Here is a 16,356-nt window from a genome sequence, read left to right on the forward strand (position 1 = left end):
GACTGCACTCATCATTCTCTTTACTTAACACGTGTACTAATCTGTTCATTCTGGTGCTCAGATGTGTTGCAGGGTTTCTGGGGGACACTGTGAATCAACATGGCTGCCTTGTGACAGTGCAGAACCTATCAGTTGATTACTGAATTGGTCTATGGTAACAAGCAGGAGTACACTTGAAAATTTAACATCCCATAAAGAAAGCACCGGGTATCAAGCCAATATACTTATTTTATTTGCCAAAATAAACAATGTTGCAGAGTAGTAATTGTAAATGATAGTTGCTAGAGAAAAGGGAGCACAAAGCTACATGCATTATCTAGCTGGTGGCTTTCATCAGCAGCTGTTGAGCAAAAGCGAAGTGGCCCTGGTAGATCAATTAAGACTTGGCCATGCAGAGAAGGCTAGGATTGGGTCTGTACAAAACAGGGACATTCTACTTTTTTATGTTTTTATAATGCACTCATGCCTGATGACAACAGCCTGAGACAGAAAGAGATAAAGAAATGGGGGGAAGCAGGGGAAAGGAGGAGGAAAAGAGAGAAGGAAGAATGGGAAGAATGAAGGAAAATTTAATAATTTGTCACAGACATATTTTTAAGTTGTTAAATTGTAAGAGGGCAATCATGGGTAATGGGCATCCTCAGGTAAGTTAGCAATTTCACAGGGCTCAGACGTCCATTGTTTTCTTCTATCAGAAAAGTAAATGTGAGAGACGACTGACTAATGCATGTGGATTTTTTTCTTGGAGCTAGAACAAATGAATAGAAAAATGCACAAAAGATAAGCACACGAAGGGGCTTCATAGGCACAATGATGCTCACAGAGGAATACTAGTCAGTAAACAACTAAGAGTAAACAAAAATGTGGCCGCTATCCACTTACCTACGAACCCAAGCATTCAATAATGTATTAAGCCTTAACAGTTATGATTTGTATATATGCGGCCCAGGGAGTGGTACTATTAGAAGGTGTGACCCTGTTGGAGTAGGATGTGACACTGTGAGTGCCAGCTTTAAGACCCTCATACTAGCTGCTTTGAAGTCAGTATCCTGCTAGCAGCCTTCAGATTAAGCTGTAGAACTCTGTGCTCCGCCTCCACCATGCCTGCCTGGATGTCGCCATGTTCCAGCCTTGATGGTAATGGACTGAATCTCTGAACCTGTAAGCCAGCCCCTGTTGGGAGCCAACTTTAAGCAGAAAGTGGCTAGAAAGCAGCTATCAACTTTGCAGCCATCTCGAACCATATACCCTGATAGAGACTTGTTTTTCAACAGCCTACAACAGCTGAGCACACTCTGACAAACATCTTGTTTATCCCACATAGCTTGTTTTGCTGTTTAGTGACCCCAGCTTCACGGTGCACATGGTAAAATGTCTTCACCCGAGTTCTCCTGCTTGTGCTTATAAATGCCCAGGATTTCCTTGTTATCATGCCCCACAACTAGGGACTCTACAAAAGACAACCTTTCATGGTTTCTAACACAATCCTCACAGGAAGGTTCCAAACACACAGGACTGTAGGAACCTTTTCCCCCAGTGTCCTCAGGCTTCATCACTTTAAGCTCAGAAAGATCAGGGTCGCAATTAAAACACTTCATTGCAACAGAAAGGACAGGGCTTTCTTCTTTACAACCTTGGCTCAAACTGCTCTAATGCTTGCTCTCAAGAGCTATTCCAGTTGGCCTGGCACTGCGTTTCATAGGCTGCCATCATTTTGTTTTTTAAGAACTTTTAAAAACTTTTCCAGACTACAGGACTCTCTCTTATTTGTTTTCATCTATGGTCATCCACACACCATAGATGAAAAGACGGCAGGGACAGGAGGATGGCCAGGGCAAATCACAGCAGGCGCACCGGCTCATGCCACAAGACTCGGGCTCCATTGCAGGTGAGGTGGCCAGCAACTGTGCCGAGCCTTTGAGCATGTGCACAGTAACATGTGTTCTGTGTTAATCTAGCAAACATTAGTGTGCATTGGCCACAGCTAACTACAGTGAAGGACACCAAGGGAATTGGAAGCGGCCATCCTTGCCCCTGCCCTGGAGAACCAGTCAACTGATGGAGCTGGCTGAATTCAGAGGTGAAACAAAGGTGATTGCAGGGAGACCAGTAGGTCATAGTAACGAAAATGGGGCAAGAAATAAGTAAGCAGAAACAGATGAAAAAGGTTTTAAAGATGCAAGGAGTAAATTGCAGGCTGCTCTGAGTCAAGAGAGCCAAACAGATAAATAGATAAAGGTTATAGTAATGAAAATGGGACAAGAAATAAGTGAGCAGAAACAGATGAAAAAGGCTTTAAAGATGCAAGGAGTAAATTGCAGGCTGCTCTGAGTCAAGAGAGCCAAACAGATAAATAGATAAATAGAAGGTTGCTCTAGGCAGAGAGCTGAGCAGAATGATAATGTTAATTGATTTAACTTTTAAAATGGGTGTGATTCTGAGTTGTATAGTTATATTTTTCCTCTGGATAAAAGGTCAATATAAAGGCTTTTCTGGTTACTGGCTAAAGGATAAACAGATTTGGGAAAAAAGGTTTTTCTATGAGTTTTCTGATGAGGTCATTAAGGTAGTAGTTATATCTTCCAGAATTATATGGATCAGACATGACAAAGGTAGGCCTCCAGAACACTAGATTCCAGAGAATCAAAATTATTATCTTGATACTAAAATTTGTTTTGAGATTTGTATATTCCAGAATACACAGCCTTAGTGAATGAATCTTCTTATCACCTGCATGTTCACTGATGCCCTGGACTTCCAGCTGGATGCAGTTAACACAGACATCAGAGGCTTATCAATTTACCCTCCCCCGCATCCCTCTTCTAATATTGAAACGCCCATATTCAGCTTGAAGAAGTTAATGAAGAATCGGCGCTCCAATTCCCTGAACTTGGGGACTGAGGTTGTTAATATTAGGCTGTCTTTCTAGGGAAAAGTAATGGTTTTATTGGAACAGGAAAGAAGAGCTAAAATTGATTATATAGCCATAATCTATTGGTAGAAATCTGTATAATTGTTACTAAGCTGATGGAAATTCAAGGATTTCATTGGTATAATTTCTTCTATTGAAAATTTGTGGGTACAAGGCTTAGACCTTTTACTTCTCCAACAGGGGAAGTTGGGTGTTGCCTTAAAGAGTGTTGCTTTTATATCAACTATTTAGGCATTAAGTCTCCTGTCTCTCGGGCTCATGCTTTTCAACAAACTGATGGCTTTTGTACGGCAACAGATAGCAAATGAAACTCATACAGGTCCACTATTACAGGCTGGAAGCAGGGAACTCTGAAACCTCTGTCATCAAGACTGACGAGGATTAACCCCTAACTCGCGCTAAGCCGGATAGTCAATGACAGGTAAGAAAACACTTCAAGACCCTTGCTCCTAACTCTGGGAGGCCTCACCGTCTTAAGTGAGGCTGCGGTCTTTGTTCCGACCTAAGGCAGGCATGGTTTCCATAAGTTTTCCCAGCCTTCCCTTTTGAAAAAAATGTAAAAAGGGGGACCTGTTGGGAGCCAACTTTAAGCAGAAAGTGGCTAGAAAGCAGCTATCAACTTTGCAGCCATCTTGAACCATATACCCTGATAGAGACTTGTTTTTCAACAGCCTACAACATCTGAGCACACTCTGACAAACATCTTGTTTATCCCACATAGCTTGTTTTGCTGTTTAGTGACCCCAGCTGCACGGTGCACATTGTAAAATGCCTTCACCTGAGTTCTCCTGCTTGTGCTTATAAATGCCCAGGATTTCCTTGTAATAGTGTCAATAGGAGACGTCAAAGAGAGGTCAATAGGAGGTCAATAGGAGGGAATATAGTGAATGGGAGACAGTAAATGAGAATTGACCACACACCCTGTCTTGTCTCCATTCTTTGTGTCTCTTGCCCCTTCATCCCCACTCTCTTTCTTGATCAGAGCACTTAGCCCCAAAGTGTGGGGCAGTGTGGACAGCAACATAGTAGCCCCAAAGCATGGAGCAGTGTGGTTGCCAACAAGTCCCAATTAAATGTTTCTTTATAAGATGTGCCTTGGTCATAGTGTCTGTTCACAGCAGTAAAACCTTAACTAAGACAACCGTGTAGCAGTAATTGTTTAAATCCAAAGGATAATTACCTTGATGGATAAGACACAGGCCTGACTTTGTAACTTAGTGAGGTTGGGAATATGATACTAATAATCCCCATATTGTTTTGAGAACTGTTCACATATAAATAGCATGCAAACGGGAGGGGGAAGGAAGCACACATGTCCCCTTGAAATGAAGAAGAGGATATCAGAAAGAAAAGGACATTTGTGCTCAATATTTCAGCAAGATGTGGCATTTACTAGGTAAAAGCCACATTATGGGGAGGGAGAGAGATTACAGCTCAGAGAAGCTAAAAAGGGAACTGTGAGCAAGGCTGGTATCGTCAGAATGCCAAGGAATGGAAGGCTAGTTTACAAGATTACAATAAAGGACTACTTGTATCAAATACCAGTACCTCATCAGCAAGTGATGTTCCCTTCCCATCTTGGTGATGGTCTGGGTCCCAGAAATCTTGCAAGTGTACCACTTGTCTTTTCAGGCGTAGGAACTGGTTTGCTGGGTCCTCCATCAAAAATGGTGCTCCCAACACTTCTGCAATTAGACCAAGGGCACAGAGTCTTAGGACATGCATAATGTATCGATGTTTCCTCGAAAAACAAGCACAGCTCTGTTGTTTGGGTAACCAGGTTTCTGAGGTGGGGCACTCTGGGAAAACTAAGCTCTGGGGGTTATGATGGGCCCTCTGTAACCTGTGTAGTGTCACCACCATAATCTACAAGTAGATAGAAAAGTATGGTAGAGTTGTGGTACATGTATGTCTTGACTTGTGTGACTCACAGTCTGGATTAAAGTCCCAACTATTCTGAAATTCTGCAAAACTTATTGCTTAATTCTAAGCTGTAGTTTTCTCAGAGGTAAAGGGCTCTAGTAACAGCACATAATAAATTGCTATAAATGTTGCATAAATTAATAGATACTGGCTCCTGAACTTAAACCAGCCAGTCAATATTTGTATCCTGCTACATAGAGACTTCTAAGCCAACGGGGGTTACATGAGATTCTGTCTCAAAAACTAAACAATAAAACACATGCAAATTCCCAAGGGGCTAGAGAGTGGTTAGGAACACTGGCTGTTCTTCCAAAGGACCTGGGTTGGATTCCCAGTACTCAACGTAACCATCTGTAGCTCCCATTCCAGAGAATCTTGTACTCACTTATGAAATCTTATGGTCTCCACGGGCGTCAGGCATGCAAATGGTACATAGACACATTTGCCAACAAATTACCCATACATATTAACAACAACAACAACAAAACCAGACTTTGTTAAAATATAGCTCACAGGGGGGAAATTGAATATATACTAAAAATCTCCACAGCCTGAAGTAAGTTTAAGAATAATGTTCAAATGATATAAAACCAAGCCGGATAAAAATGAGAAATATTCAGAAAAAAATAGAATATGTATTTTAATTATTGCTTATTTAGTTTTCTTTAAAGAATTTTCTTTGTGTAAACAGTGGTCACATTATTTTCATTTTCACCTCTACTCTGCCCTCTAGCTCCTCCTGTGTCCCCATTTCCTCTCAAATTTGTGACCTCTTCCTTTTAAATTATTATTGTTACATATGTACACATAGGTGCATGCATACTCAATGTTCTCAGCCCACTTAGTATTCCTCATAAGTATATGTGCTTAAAATTGACAAGGGATTGCTTAACCTATCTGGGGCTCCTTCCTGGAAAAGACTGATTCTCCTTCTCTCTAAGAAGTCATTATTTGCCTGGAGTCCTTCATCTGGTAGTGGTGTCCTGTGACAGTCTCCTCATCTTGAAATCTCCATGTTGATAGTAGACTGTCTTTTGTTTCTAGTATAACAACCCTGCTCAGAATTGCAACAGAATGTAATCCATGCAGAGAAAAAAGTGGGACTCCTCCCTACTTTTGCAGTAACAGTATAATCTGTGCCTCATATTTGATAAACATTTCTTACAAAATGAAATGCTAAAAAATGCTGCATTAGGAGCTCTCCAGCCTCAAAATTAACAGGGCTTATGACCAACACTCTGTATGGAGCCAGGTTATAGTGAGATATAGCACTCTCTCCCATAGGACTTGCCAGTTAGCTGGGGTCAAAGGTCAGTGATATGCAGCAGAATGAGACAGCACGAGGTCCACTTACATTGTACTTGAGGATGGGGCATAGGGCACAAACAGCTGTTTCCATGGTTTATGATGAAAATATTAGACCAGGAAGGTAGCAGAAGAGGCTGGGATTTTCAGTTTAAATTAGAGGAATGATGTGTAGAAACAAGTTTTAATGGGAATCTACAAAGCTTACATCTGAAAACAAAGGCTAGAAGTAAGTAGAAGAGTCATAACTGTTAATATTTAATTTCAGAGCCCTGTTGTGACAGGTGCCAGGGTAATACTGTCTTAATCCAGTTTCATGTAATTGAGCTGGGATATTTGCAAAGCTTCTTTAACAGCTCCCAACCACCCCCACCCCCCTCCATCCCCTGGCTTCCTGATATTCATACCCTCGGACATTTCCCTCTTTCAGTTCATAAGGCTGTGCTGTATAGCCCAGGACACTGCTAAAGTGATGCCATGTTCTTCTTTTGTGGCTAGCGTAGAGCTTCTGATGTGTTCTTCACTAAGTTACATGCTCTAAGAAAGTAGATGCTATGATCTGAAAACACCCAAGTAACCCCAAAGGAGAGACCCACTCACCAAGGGAACAAAGTTTTTCAACATCTGTGCATACTACCACCTCAGAACCTGATGTCTTTGCTCCAGCCAGGCCTTAAGATGAATGTTTACCCACATAACTGTTATATCATTATTTAAAAAAAAAAAAAAACAAAACAGCTGGGCAGTGGTGGTGCAAGCCTTTAATCCCAGCGCTTGGGAGGCAGAGGCAGGTGGATTTCTGAGTTTGAGGCCAGCCTGGTCTACAGAGTGAGTTCCAGGACAGCCAGGACTACACAGAGAAACCCTGTCATGAAAACAAACAAGCAAGCAAACAAACAAAACAGAACAAAACAAAAATGATAAAAAAACAGAGCCAAAACCAAGGCCCTAAGCTACTCACAAACCCCTATCTCTGAGATGGGAATAATAAATACTTATTGTTTTAAGCTGCTATGGTTTGAGGCAATTAGCTACATCATAGTAGATAAGTACCGCAGTAGGCACGTGGAGTATTAGGTCCAGTAGGTTGCCGTAGGTCCAGGAGAAACGTTGCTCACAAGGGTGGGTGTATAGTGAAGTAAGGAAGGGTCTTAAGGAAGAACATTAACATTCAAGGAACACATTCTCAGAGGTATGTAAATTTTCTGCACCAAGGCCCTCATGTTTTCTTCTTTTGCCTCTGTTCTGATAATTGTCTTTGCTTGGTAAGATATCAGAAGATATCCCTGATCCACAACCTTGGTATGCATGCAGCGATAGAATAAGCCACCCGTGCCATGTGGGAATTCATAGAGTTAATGTGTAATTTGAAGAGAACACATTGGAATCAGACAATCTATAGTGTGTGTAACTACTTTTTAGGGATATTTTGTTTTATTTTATTTCTTTTAATTTTTAAACAAGGTCTTCATGTGTAGCTAGGCTAACCTGTTAGTGACTGTGTACGCAGGCAGTCTTAAACCCTCATCAGTCCATCAACCCTTCTACCTCACCCTCCTCTGTATTGTAACTAGAAGCACACATCATGTTGAACAGCTTTAAGAGTATAATTAATTTGCAAACCACTGTGGAGACCTTGAAGAGCATCTGGTTTTGTCAGTAGACACATAGATCTCAATAGCTTGGAAAAGACAGTGCAAGAGAAAAACATAAGTTGAAAGGAGCCAACCCCCAAGAAAGAGTCTATCCAACCAAGACCATGTTCAGAGATATCCACTTTGCCAATGTGACAGAAAGGAACCGCTGAGCTGTAGACATGCTTAGAGAGTGTTGAAGGGTAAGTTGAACCTGGAGCCCCAGGTATGTTGAATGCAATGGCAAGGGATTTGGATTTTAATCTGTAAATGCTTTATAATAATTTCTGAACAAGAAAATAAGGGGCCAGATTTACTTCTAGTTGTTTTTTATTTTGATAAAAATGTATGAAATGTAACAATGGTTATTTATTTATTTATTTATTTATTTTTGAGAAATTACCTCACTGTGTATCCCTGACCAGCATGGAATTCAGTACCTAGGCTAGGATATTCTTAAATGCATAGAGATCTTCCAACTCACTGGGATCAAAGGTCTGTGCTATTATCAACAAACATTTTAATTATTTTTGAGGTTATGATTCAGTGGCATCAAATTCATTTGTATGTTTTATAACCACCATCTCTGTCCATCTCCAGAACCATGTCCTCATCCCACACAGAACAGTGTAGCAGCGACTCTCAACCTACCCTCTCCCAGTTTCTGGTAACCACTTCTCTCCTTCCTGTCTTCTTAAAGATACATTCTAGGTACCTCGAGTAAGTGGGCTCATCTGTATTCATGGTTTATTTCACTGAGCAAACTGTATTCAGGGTCCACCATGCTGTGATGGGCCTATTCTCTTTTAAGGCTGAACAGCATTGTATAAGCATGCCACATTTATCTTCCCATTCACAGCTCTACTTTGTCAGTGGAGAGGTAGATGGAAAAAGGAGAAGGCAGATCAAAAGACACGAGGTTGAGACACTGATCTGAAGCACTGGTTTCTGTTTCTCTAAGAGGTGCTCATGGGGGACTCCTCTGATTTCTCATTTGTCCTTCCTTAAGAAAAGGCATTAAGTCACATTATATTATTCCATATCCTGGGCCTGATAATCTGTTTTAAACAGTATTTTCCAAACAAGGCGAATTGCTATGCAAAGTAGACCAAATATTACCAGGAAATAATATTATTGCTAAATATTGGTGCTTAGGTTATTCCAGGTAGAAAGAGAAAATGTAGTAGTTGCTCGACACAGTGTTACTTAGGATCGTCCAGAAGTAAAACTCATATTCTACAGCCCAATTATCCTGGTGCATTGTACAACCTCTGAGAACAAAGGAGCGATTGCATAAGCCTCAGTAGAGAAGCGTGATTTAAAATATATGCTGTTGCTATTTTAAGATTTAATCACTCTATCTTTGGAACTCTGCTCCCCTTTTCTTCATGGAAAATGTTTTACTGATAGAATCCTCTCTTCCTTCCCAGGGCAAAGGACCCAGCTCAGCAGAACAGGTCCAAGAGGCAGCCAATAAATATTAATCGGTGGTGATAATAGCATCACCCAGGAGACAGAGGGAGCAAGTGTTATTTATTATCTGGCATTACAAACGGGAAAATTGACCCTGGAGGATGAGATGACTCAAGGTCACATCGGAAGCCGGTGGCCAGGATGGAAATAAAGTCTAAGGAACGTAGCGGAGCGCTCGATTACCCTCTCTGCTTCAGAGATTTCTCCTCCCTTTTTCGTTTCACTTGATCAACCTTGAAAGTTACTGAAAGCAAGAGCAGGGTTTTGAGTTTGTGGGTCTATTTAATGTGTCTGGGGTCTCGAAATTCAACCCTGAGTTTTATTGCTTTGTTGGTTTTCCAAAGGGTATTAAGAAAACAAAATCACAAAGTACCACAATTTACCACAATACCAAATTACCAAAATACCACAAAATCACAAAATTGTGGTATTTTGTGATTTTGTTTTCTTAATGCAGTTAATACCAGCCAGGTTAATGCCTTCCTTAAAATCTTTGTAAGCCATAAAAGCATTTCTCTCTTTTTAACTATTTATAGCTTATCCTTTCCTCATCCCCTATTAGTCAGACTTAATAAGTTCTGTTTACGTTCTAACAAATGTTATCAAATACCCTCCAAAGAAATGCTAAAGGCAGAAACTTCTGGCTGGATAGCTCACCAGGTACAAGAGACCTATGCTTGTCTGTATTTGCTGGTGACTGCCTACTTTACAGAGCCACTTCCCATATGCCTCCTCTCTGTTGTCAAGGGAGGCAGAATTGTACACTCTCTGGGATGTACTAGAATAAAGGAGAAAGGGTCTCTAAGAGGCAAGAATAGAAGAGGATGGTGTGGAAATGATATACAAACATATACAAACATACCAATAAAGCCAAAAAAAGAAATTAGATCCTATAAATGTTGGGGGAAAGGGTAAGACATTCTCTATTCTCTCTCTCTCTCTCTCTCTCTCTCTCTCTCTCTCTCTCTCTCTCTCTCTCTCTCCCCCCTACTCTCTCCCCTACTCTCTTGGGAGACAATTTAGCTTTATACCCCAAGATGATCTCTAATTCACTGCTGTGTTCACAACTCAGCTCCCTAGTGTTGGTATCCCAATCATAAGCAACGTGCCTACCGTTAAGTCCTTAAAAAAAAAAAAAAAAAAAAAAGGAATAAGAAAACCACTTATTTTATTCTCTTCTTATACTTGACTTTGGTCATTGAATCAAAGACTTCTGATTAAGAAATGGACAACTTGGTATTTAGTACAAGAAATAAGTCAGGTGAAAATGGAGCAGGAGGTGGGGTGGTGGGGGGATGGAGTGGGGGAAGAGTAGATGAATGAATATGAGAGAAGGGCCAATTTGGGTTATGAATGAAAAAAGTGAAGAGAAAATAAATTAGAAAAAAAAAAAGGAAGAGGACATCTTCATATCGTCACATGTGCCTATAGTCCTGGGTCTGGGGAGGCAAAAGCTGGAAGACCAAAAATTTGAGGCCAGCCTCGGTTAAATAGTGAAAGTTTGTTTCCACAAATCTAACAGGAGAGCCTTGGTGTGCGTTTGTAATCCCAGAATTTGGAAAATGAATGGAGGTGGAACCAACTTGAGCTACATGAGGCCCTAATCTCAAAGGGAAGAAAGACTTAAAAAAGAGAAAGAAAGAGTAAAAAGAATCAAAGGAAGGAGAGAAAACTGAAGAAAACAGAAGGGAGAGAACGGAGGACAGACGGTCACAGAAGGTGAGAAGCCATGAGGCAAAGGAACAGGGTTGGGAGGGGTAAAGAAAAGACATCAATGGAGGAAGAGAGATGGGAAACAGAAAGGTTGACTAAATTCTTTAATTTAGCTTGGCTTTTCAATTGTGGTGTATTGAAATATTTAACATGATTCTTCATATCTGAACCTTTCGCTACGAAACCAGTTTTATTGACCTGAGAATTGCTGATGGTTTCGAATTCACTGCTGTGCCCCAGACTCCGCTTACTGAGTGGCGATGTTATAGCATCTGTGGAGAATCTTGCAAAGTTGCATCACCTGAGTTTAACTGAAGTCTGTTCCAGCTTTCAGCACAGATATAGTGACACACAGATGCAGGCGGACTTATTGCACAGGTCCTTGGATATGTTTTGGGAGCAGCAAGGATCTCACGACTTTTTAATTACATGGACAGGAAAGTTGAGACCCCATGAAAGGCAGCGTTTCATACAATATGACAGTGACAGTCAATGCCATTTCCTGGCTGTGTTTAGGATATCCATATCCCCAGGGCCACAACACATGTTGCCACTGGGCGAAATAACCAGTTTCGCTAGCCCATCCACTACTCAATGAATCTGGTCTTTAGCTATACCTCCTTTCTCTCCAATCAGATTATTTCCTGTCATTATTATTCATTGTCGCTATGCATGTCCTTAAGAGTATCAGTCAATCCTACATCAGTACAGGCCCATACTTGTTACCCCCAGCATTTGGGAGGCTGAGGCAGGCAGATCTCCTGAACTTCCTAGACAATTCCAGGCTACCGTAAGCTACATAAGACACCACTGTCTTGCTCATTCTTAAATACAATTAATCAGGTAAAATTATAAAAAAAGCAAAATCTCATAAAATAGAAGTTGTATCAAGAAATACCAAGTCTCCAAAAAATTAGAGCCTTTGAAGGGGCAGCTGCGAAGAGCCACTCCTATGACCGAGAAGAAAGTTGGCAAAGGGGGGACTGAAAGCACAGACGAGCTTCTGAAGGAAGTGTGAACACAAAAGTCCTTGTCCAAAAAGATGAAGCTGAAAATGAAAAGTCCTTCAAAACAGAGAGTCACAGCTTACTAACTGGAGAGTGAAAACTAAAGGTTGGAATGACCAGAAACAAACAGGCCAAAGGTGGTTGATTTTTCTTCCTGTCTCCAGCTAGCAGATGTCCTTGTACTTTATGGATAGACAGGATCACAGGTCAACAACACGGACATGGACCTCCACGTTGTTTTACACATGGCTCAGCTCCAGCTGCTAAATCAAAACTGAAGGGTGTAAATGCTGAGGGAAAGGAGTCTGGTTTTTATTTTAGCAGACTAGCAGTGAAAAGTACCCTTTACAGGGCAAATTAGAAACAACCAAATTCTTTTGCAGTCGTTCTGTTTCAGGCAGGGGCTCACCATGTAGCCTAGGTTAGCCCCCTTACTCACGATCCTCCTTCCCCAGCCTCATCAGTGTTGGGATGGCAGATATCACTATCACTCCTTACTCCACTTAATCCTCAGTGATGTTCAAAGATCGACTTACCAGGGAAAGGCATTTTAAATCTGTTTATTTTCCATAGTGTTCCTTGCAGCCCAGGGTTGCAAGCAGCTCATTCTGTAACCAATGATGACCTTAAGCTTTTTCTGATCTTCTTACCACGCTACCAGTGATGGGATGCACTACAGTGTGCACTACAATATCAGGTTTATGTAGTTGCATATTAAGCAAATACTCCACTACCAGAGCACGAGCTACAGCCCCGGTCTCCATATTTACTCCCTCCTCCCTGCTGCCTAAAGTACCTGGTATTCCTAGGAGGTTTCCCATCCAAGCACTAACCAGGCCTGACACTGCTTGGCTTCCAAGATCAGATAAGACCCAGTGTGTTTAAAGTTTTTTGGCTGTAGATCTAATATTTACTCTCTAGGTTTGATTTTATTAATTCCCTGTTGAGATAGATACACATTGACTTGAGCACTACTCTGAGCATCGATAGAATAAGGAACTGCCTGGAAAAACTGCTGGCTGGGCCCTGTTACCTTGTCAAATATGCTTACCCAGCTTGCTGGCTTCTGTTCTTTTGGTGAGGAACCATTGGCCACCTTACGGGGACTAATTCTCTAGGACAAAGTTTGGTCTGTGTTCTGATGCCCATTTCAACTAACTTCAGTGCAGCAATAAACTGTAGCAGGATTGTGTAGCAGGAAGAAGGGGCTTGCTTTCAGCTGCACTCCATGTACAATGTGAACTGCTTTAGCACCCACCTGGGGATAACTGTTCAGTGTGCTCACGACACTTCTCAAAGCTCCCGGTTTTCTTTTGATAAAACGGGGGCATGGAACCGACTTTCGGATTGATCAGGAGACTTGAATTACAAGAATACAGAATGTCCCTGACACATAAAAGGAACTTAGCTGGCAGAATTAATATTTGCTGACTTTAATTTAGGGAAAGGCAGTTCTTGACCTAAATGTTCAAAGGAGGTATAATTTTCTTTAAATCAAACTATGGCACTCACACTTCTAATTCCCTATCCAGGGAGTGTCTATGTTACTATTTTGAAAACAGAATCAGTGAGATGTTTTGGGAACTCTGCTCTCAAGTTTAATGACTTGAGTGAAGCCAGCAATCATTTTTGAAAATGGGTAATGAGGATCTCTCCCTATCCACCGAAGTTAAGTTGCAGGGGAGAGTCATGTGTTGCACAGATAATCTGTTGTGGAGAAAACTTTGTAAACAATAAAAATAAACTTTTAGGTTGTTCAACCAGAGCTCCCCAGGGTCTAAACCACCTGGGAGCACATAGGGAGGGACCCATGACTCCAGCTGTATATGTAGGGGAGGATGGCCCTGTCGGGTATAGGTGGGAGAGGAGATCTTTGGTCCCATGAAGGCTGAACACTGGGGGGGGGGGAATTCTCGGGTGGGGAGGTGGGAGTGGGAGGTCTGTGTAGCACACCCTCATAGAAGCAGGAGGGGGGGATGGGATAAGGAGTTCCTGGGTGGTGGGGGGAATGGGGTAAGGGGATAAAATCTGAAATGTAAATATAATATCCAATAAAAAATAAAAAATTAAAAAAAACCCTTTTAGGTTGTTTATTTATTTTATGATAAGAAGGGTCCTGGGGTTGTACAGGTGAGAAAATTCTGTTCTTACAGGAAAAAGCAAGCAAGGGGGGAAACAAAGAAAGTTGATTCCACAACTGCTTCCTTCTCTAGAGCTGTCTAATTTAGAAGACGTTTGTTAAACCTGTCATTAGTCCAAAGATTGAACATAATTGTAAAGTCTCCGGCTTCTACAGCTTGCAAACAGAACAGGCTCTGTCCCTGAGGATGGGAGGGCTGAGCAGTGCAGCAGATAATTCTCTCATCTTCCTTTCCAGTTCTCATATTGTGTTTTCTTAAGCTTTAGCTACACAACTTCATTTTCTTTTTATTAAAGCAAGGTCAGCCATATTAATTGTCCCACAGGTAGGTGTATTTTCGTCTCAGAGCTTCTGAATTAACGGCTAAATACGCACAAGGCACACATAAAGCGTTGCTCCTATCAATGGGAAGAGCTTCATGAAAAAATAATTTTTGCATATTTCCAAGCCTTATGAAAGAAATTTATTCTAGGTTATATATCCTTATCAGAGATATTCATAACTCATATAGGCTTAACCAGTAAGTTAACTGAAGTATTTTAGGTTTGGTTACCAGGAAAACAAATGACTGCTCAGTTCAGTTCAGGAATATTACAAGTTTCCTGAATTAGTTTGGCAGTAAATTGTCTGGACTCTGGTGTCTTCCTTGATCTGTCTTTAAAACATGGAGCTCAGTGAAAGTTAATGAATTCATACTTCCAAATTACTTTGAGGTCTCCTAATACGACCATGTGAGTGTTACAATTCTGAAAAGATATTTTAGTCTTTCCTTTGTTCAAGGACACCAGAATCCTCCTTTGGAAGAAACAATTAAACCTGAATGTTAATATTGTTAATGTATAATTAAGAATAAAACAATCCCACGCTCACTACAGTACTGGCTTCAAAAGCATACTGTGGCAGGTTTCCTTGGTTCCCTCAAGGATTCCGAGGTCTACAGATGAGACATATTTGTTCATATCTTTCAGAAGCCAAAAGGAGTTACCACCCTGATAGTTGAAAAAGATATGACAAAATAAGAAACAAACCAGTCTCTTACCTATTAGCAAGGTGGAGCACACAGCTGCTTGAAGCAATTTATAGGCCATAATCCTGTTTTAGGAAAAAAAAAGATGTATTTACTTTAATCTATCCCAGACAAAGCTTTAGGGCACACTAGATATATTTTCCCAGGCATATAAAGTACTTACTATGTACCTGAATGCCTGAAAGGAGTCAGAGAGAGGCACATGCTTGACGTCAGTTTTATATGCCTCCTGTCCCTTTACCCTTTGGACTTTTTTGAACTAACTTTACAGGCTGTACTTACAGGAATCATTTATTTACTTAGTGATTTAACTATCCACACACTTACAGAATATGTCAAAAAGGAGGAAGAGGAGGAAGAAGAGGAGGAAGAAGAGGAAGAAGAGGAAGAGAAGGAGGAAGAGGAGGAAAATTACCATCACTACCACCACCACAACTACCACAACCACAACCACCACTACCATTACCACCACCACCACCACCACCACCACCCCTCACCCCCAAGGTCACATCCACTTTTAGTGGGAACATTTTTAAAATATACAATTGTGTCAGAAAATAGTTTGGTATTTCTTTAAAAAAAAAAAGTCACAGCACAGGCTGGAGAGATGGCTCAGTGGTTAAGAGCAAGGAGGCTCTTCCAAAGGTCCTGAGTTCAATTCCTGGCAACCACATGGTAGCTCACAACCATCTGCAATGTGATCTGACTCCCTCTTCTGGTGTATCTGAAGACAACTACAGTGTACTTATATACATATAATAAATAAGCAAATCTTTAAAAAAAAAAAAGTCACAGCACGCAATTAACATCCAACCCACAATTCCAGTACTGGACATATATCTCAGAGATTCAACACTCATGCCTAATAAATAGCTTTATTATTAGAAAGCAACCCCATGAAACATACCAGATACTATTCAATACCGAATGTTAAGTTGTAGTACACATGTATTATGGAGTATTATCAGTAAAAAGTATCATTTGTAGATACAGTAGTTTGGGTGAATATCAGGGAATTCAGTGAAATGATGGTTACATCCTTTATGGTTCATGTGTTTAATGTTTTTGAAAACAACAAAATCGTGGATATTCAGAACAGATTAGTGGTTGCCATAGATTAGCAACGAAGAGAGAAAAGAAGGCCAACATGGATTACCGATGGGAAATGTGTGGGTGGGTATCCTCTGTATTCTGAATTGTGA

General features: G+C 40.9%; 1 protein-coding gene across 1 annotated transcript in view; it reads right to left on the minus strand.

Moving 5' to 3' along the window:
• C12H3orf85 (chromosome 12 C3orf85 homolog) overlaps nt 1-15,402 on the minus strand; it is a 44,540-nt gene extending 29,138 nt beyond the window's left edge. Inside the window, exons 1-3 of the mRNA XM_076943001.1 lie at nt 15,325-15,402; nt 15,167-15,219; nt 4,481-4,617 (exon numbers count right to left, since the gene is read on the minus strand). Coding sequence (XP_076799116.1) covers nt 4,481-4,617; nt 15,167-15,215 — 186 coding nt within the window. The 5' untranslated portion in view covers nt 15,216-15,219; nt 15,325-15,402. The remainder of the gene's footprint in view (nt 1-4,480; nt 4,618-15,166; nt 15,220-15,324) is intronic.
• Nucleotides 15,403-16,356: the final 954 nt, after the last annotated feature.

Source organism: Arvicanthis niloticus, chromosome 12, assembly GCF_011762505.2.
Source record: "Arvicanthis niloticus isolate mArvNil1 chromosome 12, mArvNil1.pat.X, whole genome shotgun sequence".
NCBI lineage: Eukaryota > Metazoa > Chordata > Mammalia > Rodentia > Muridae > Arvicanthis > Arvicanthis niloticus.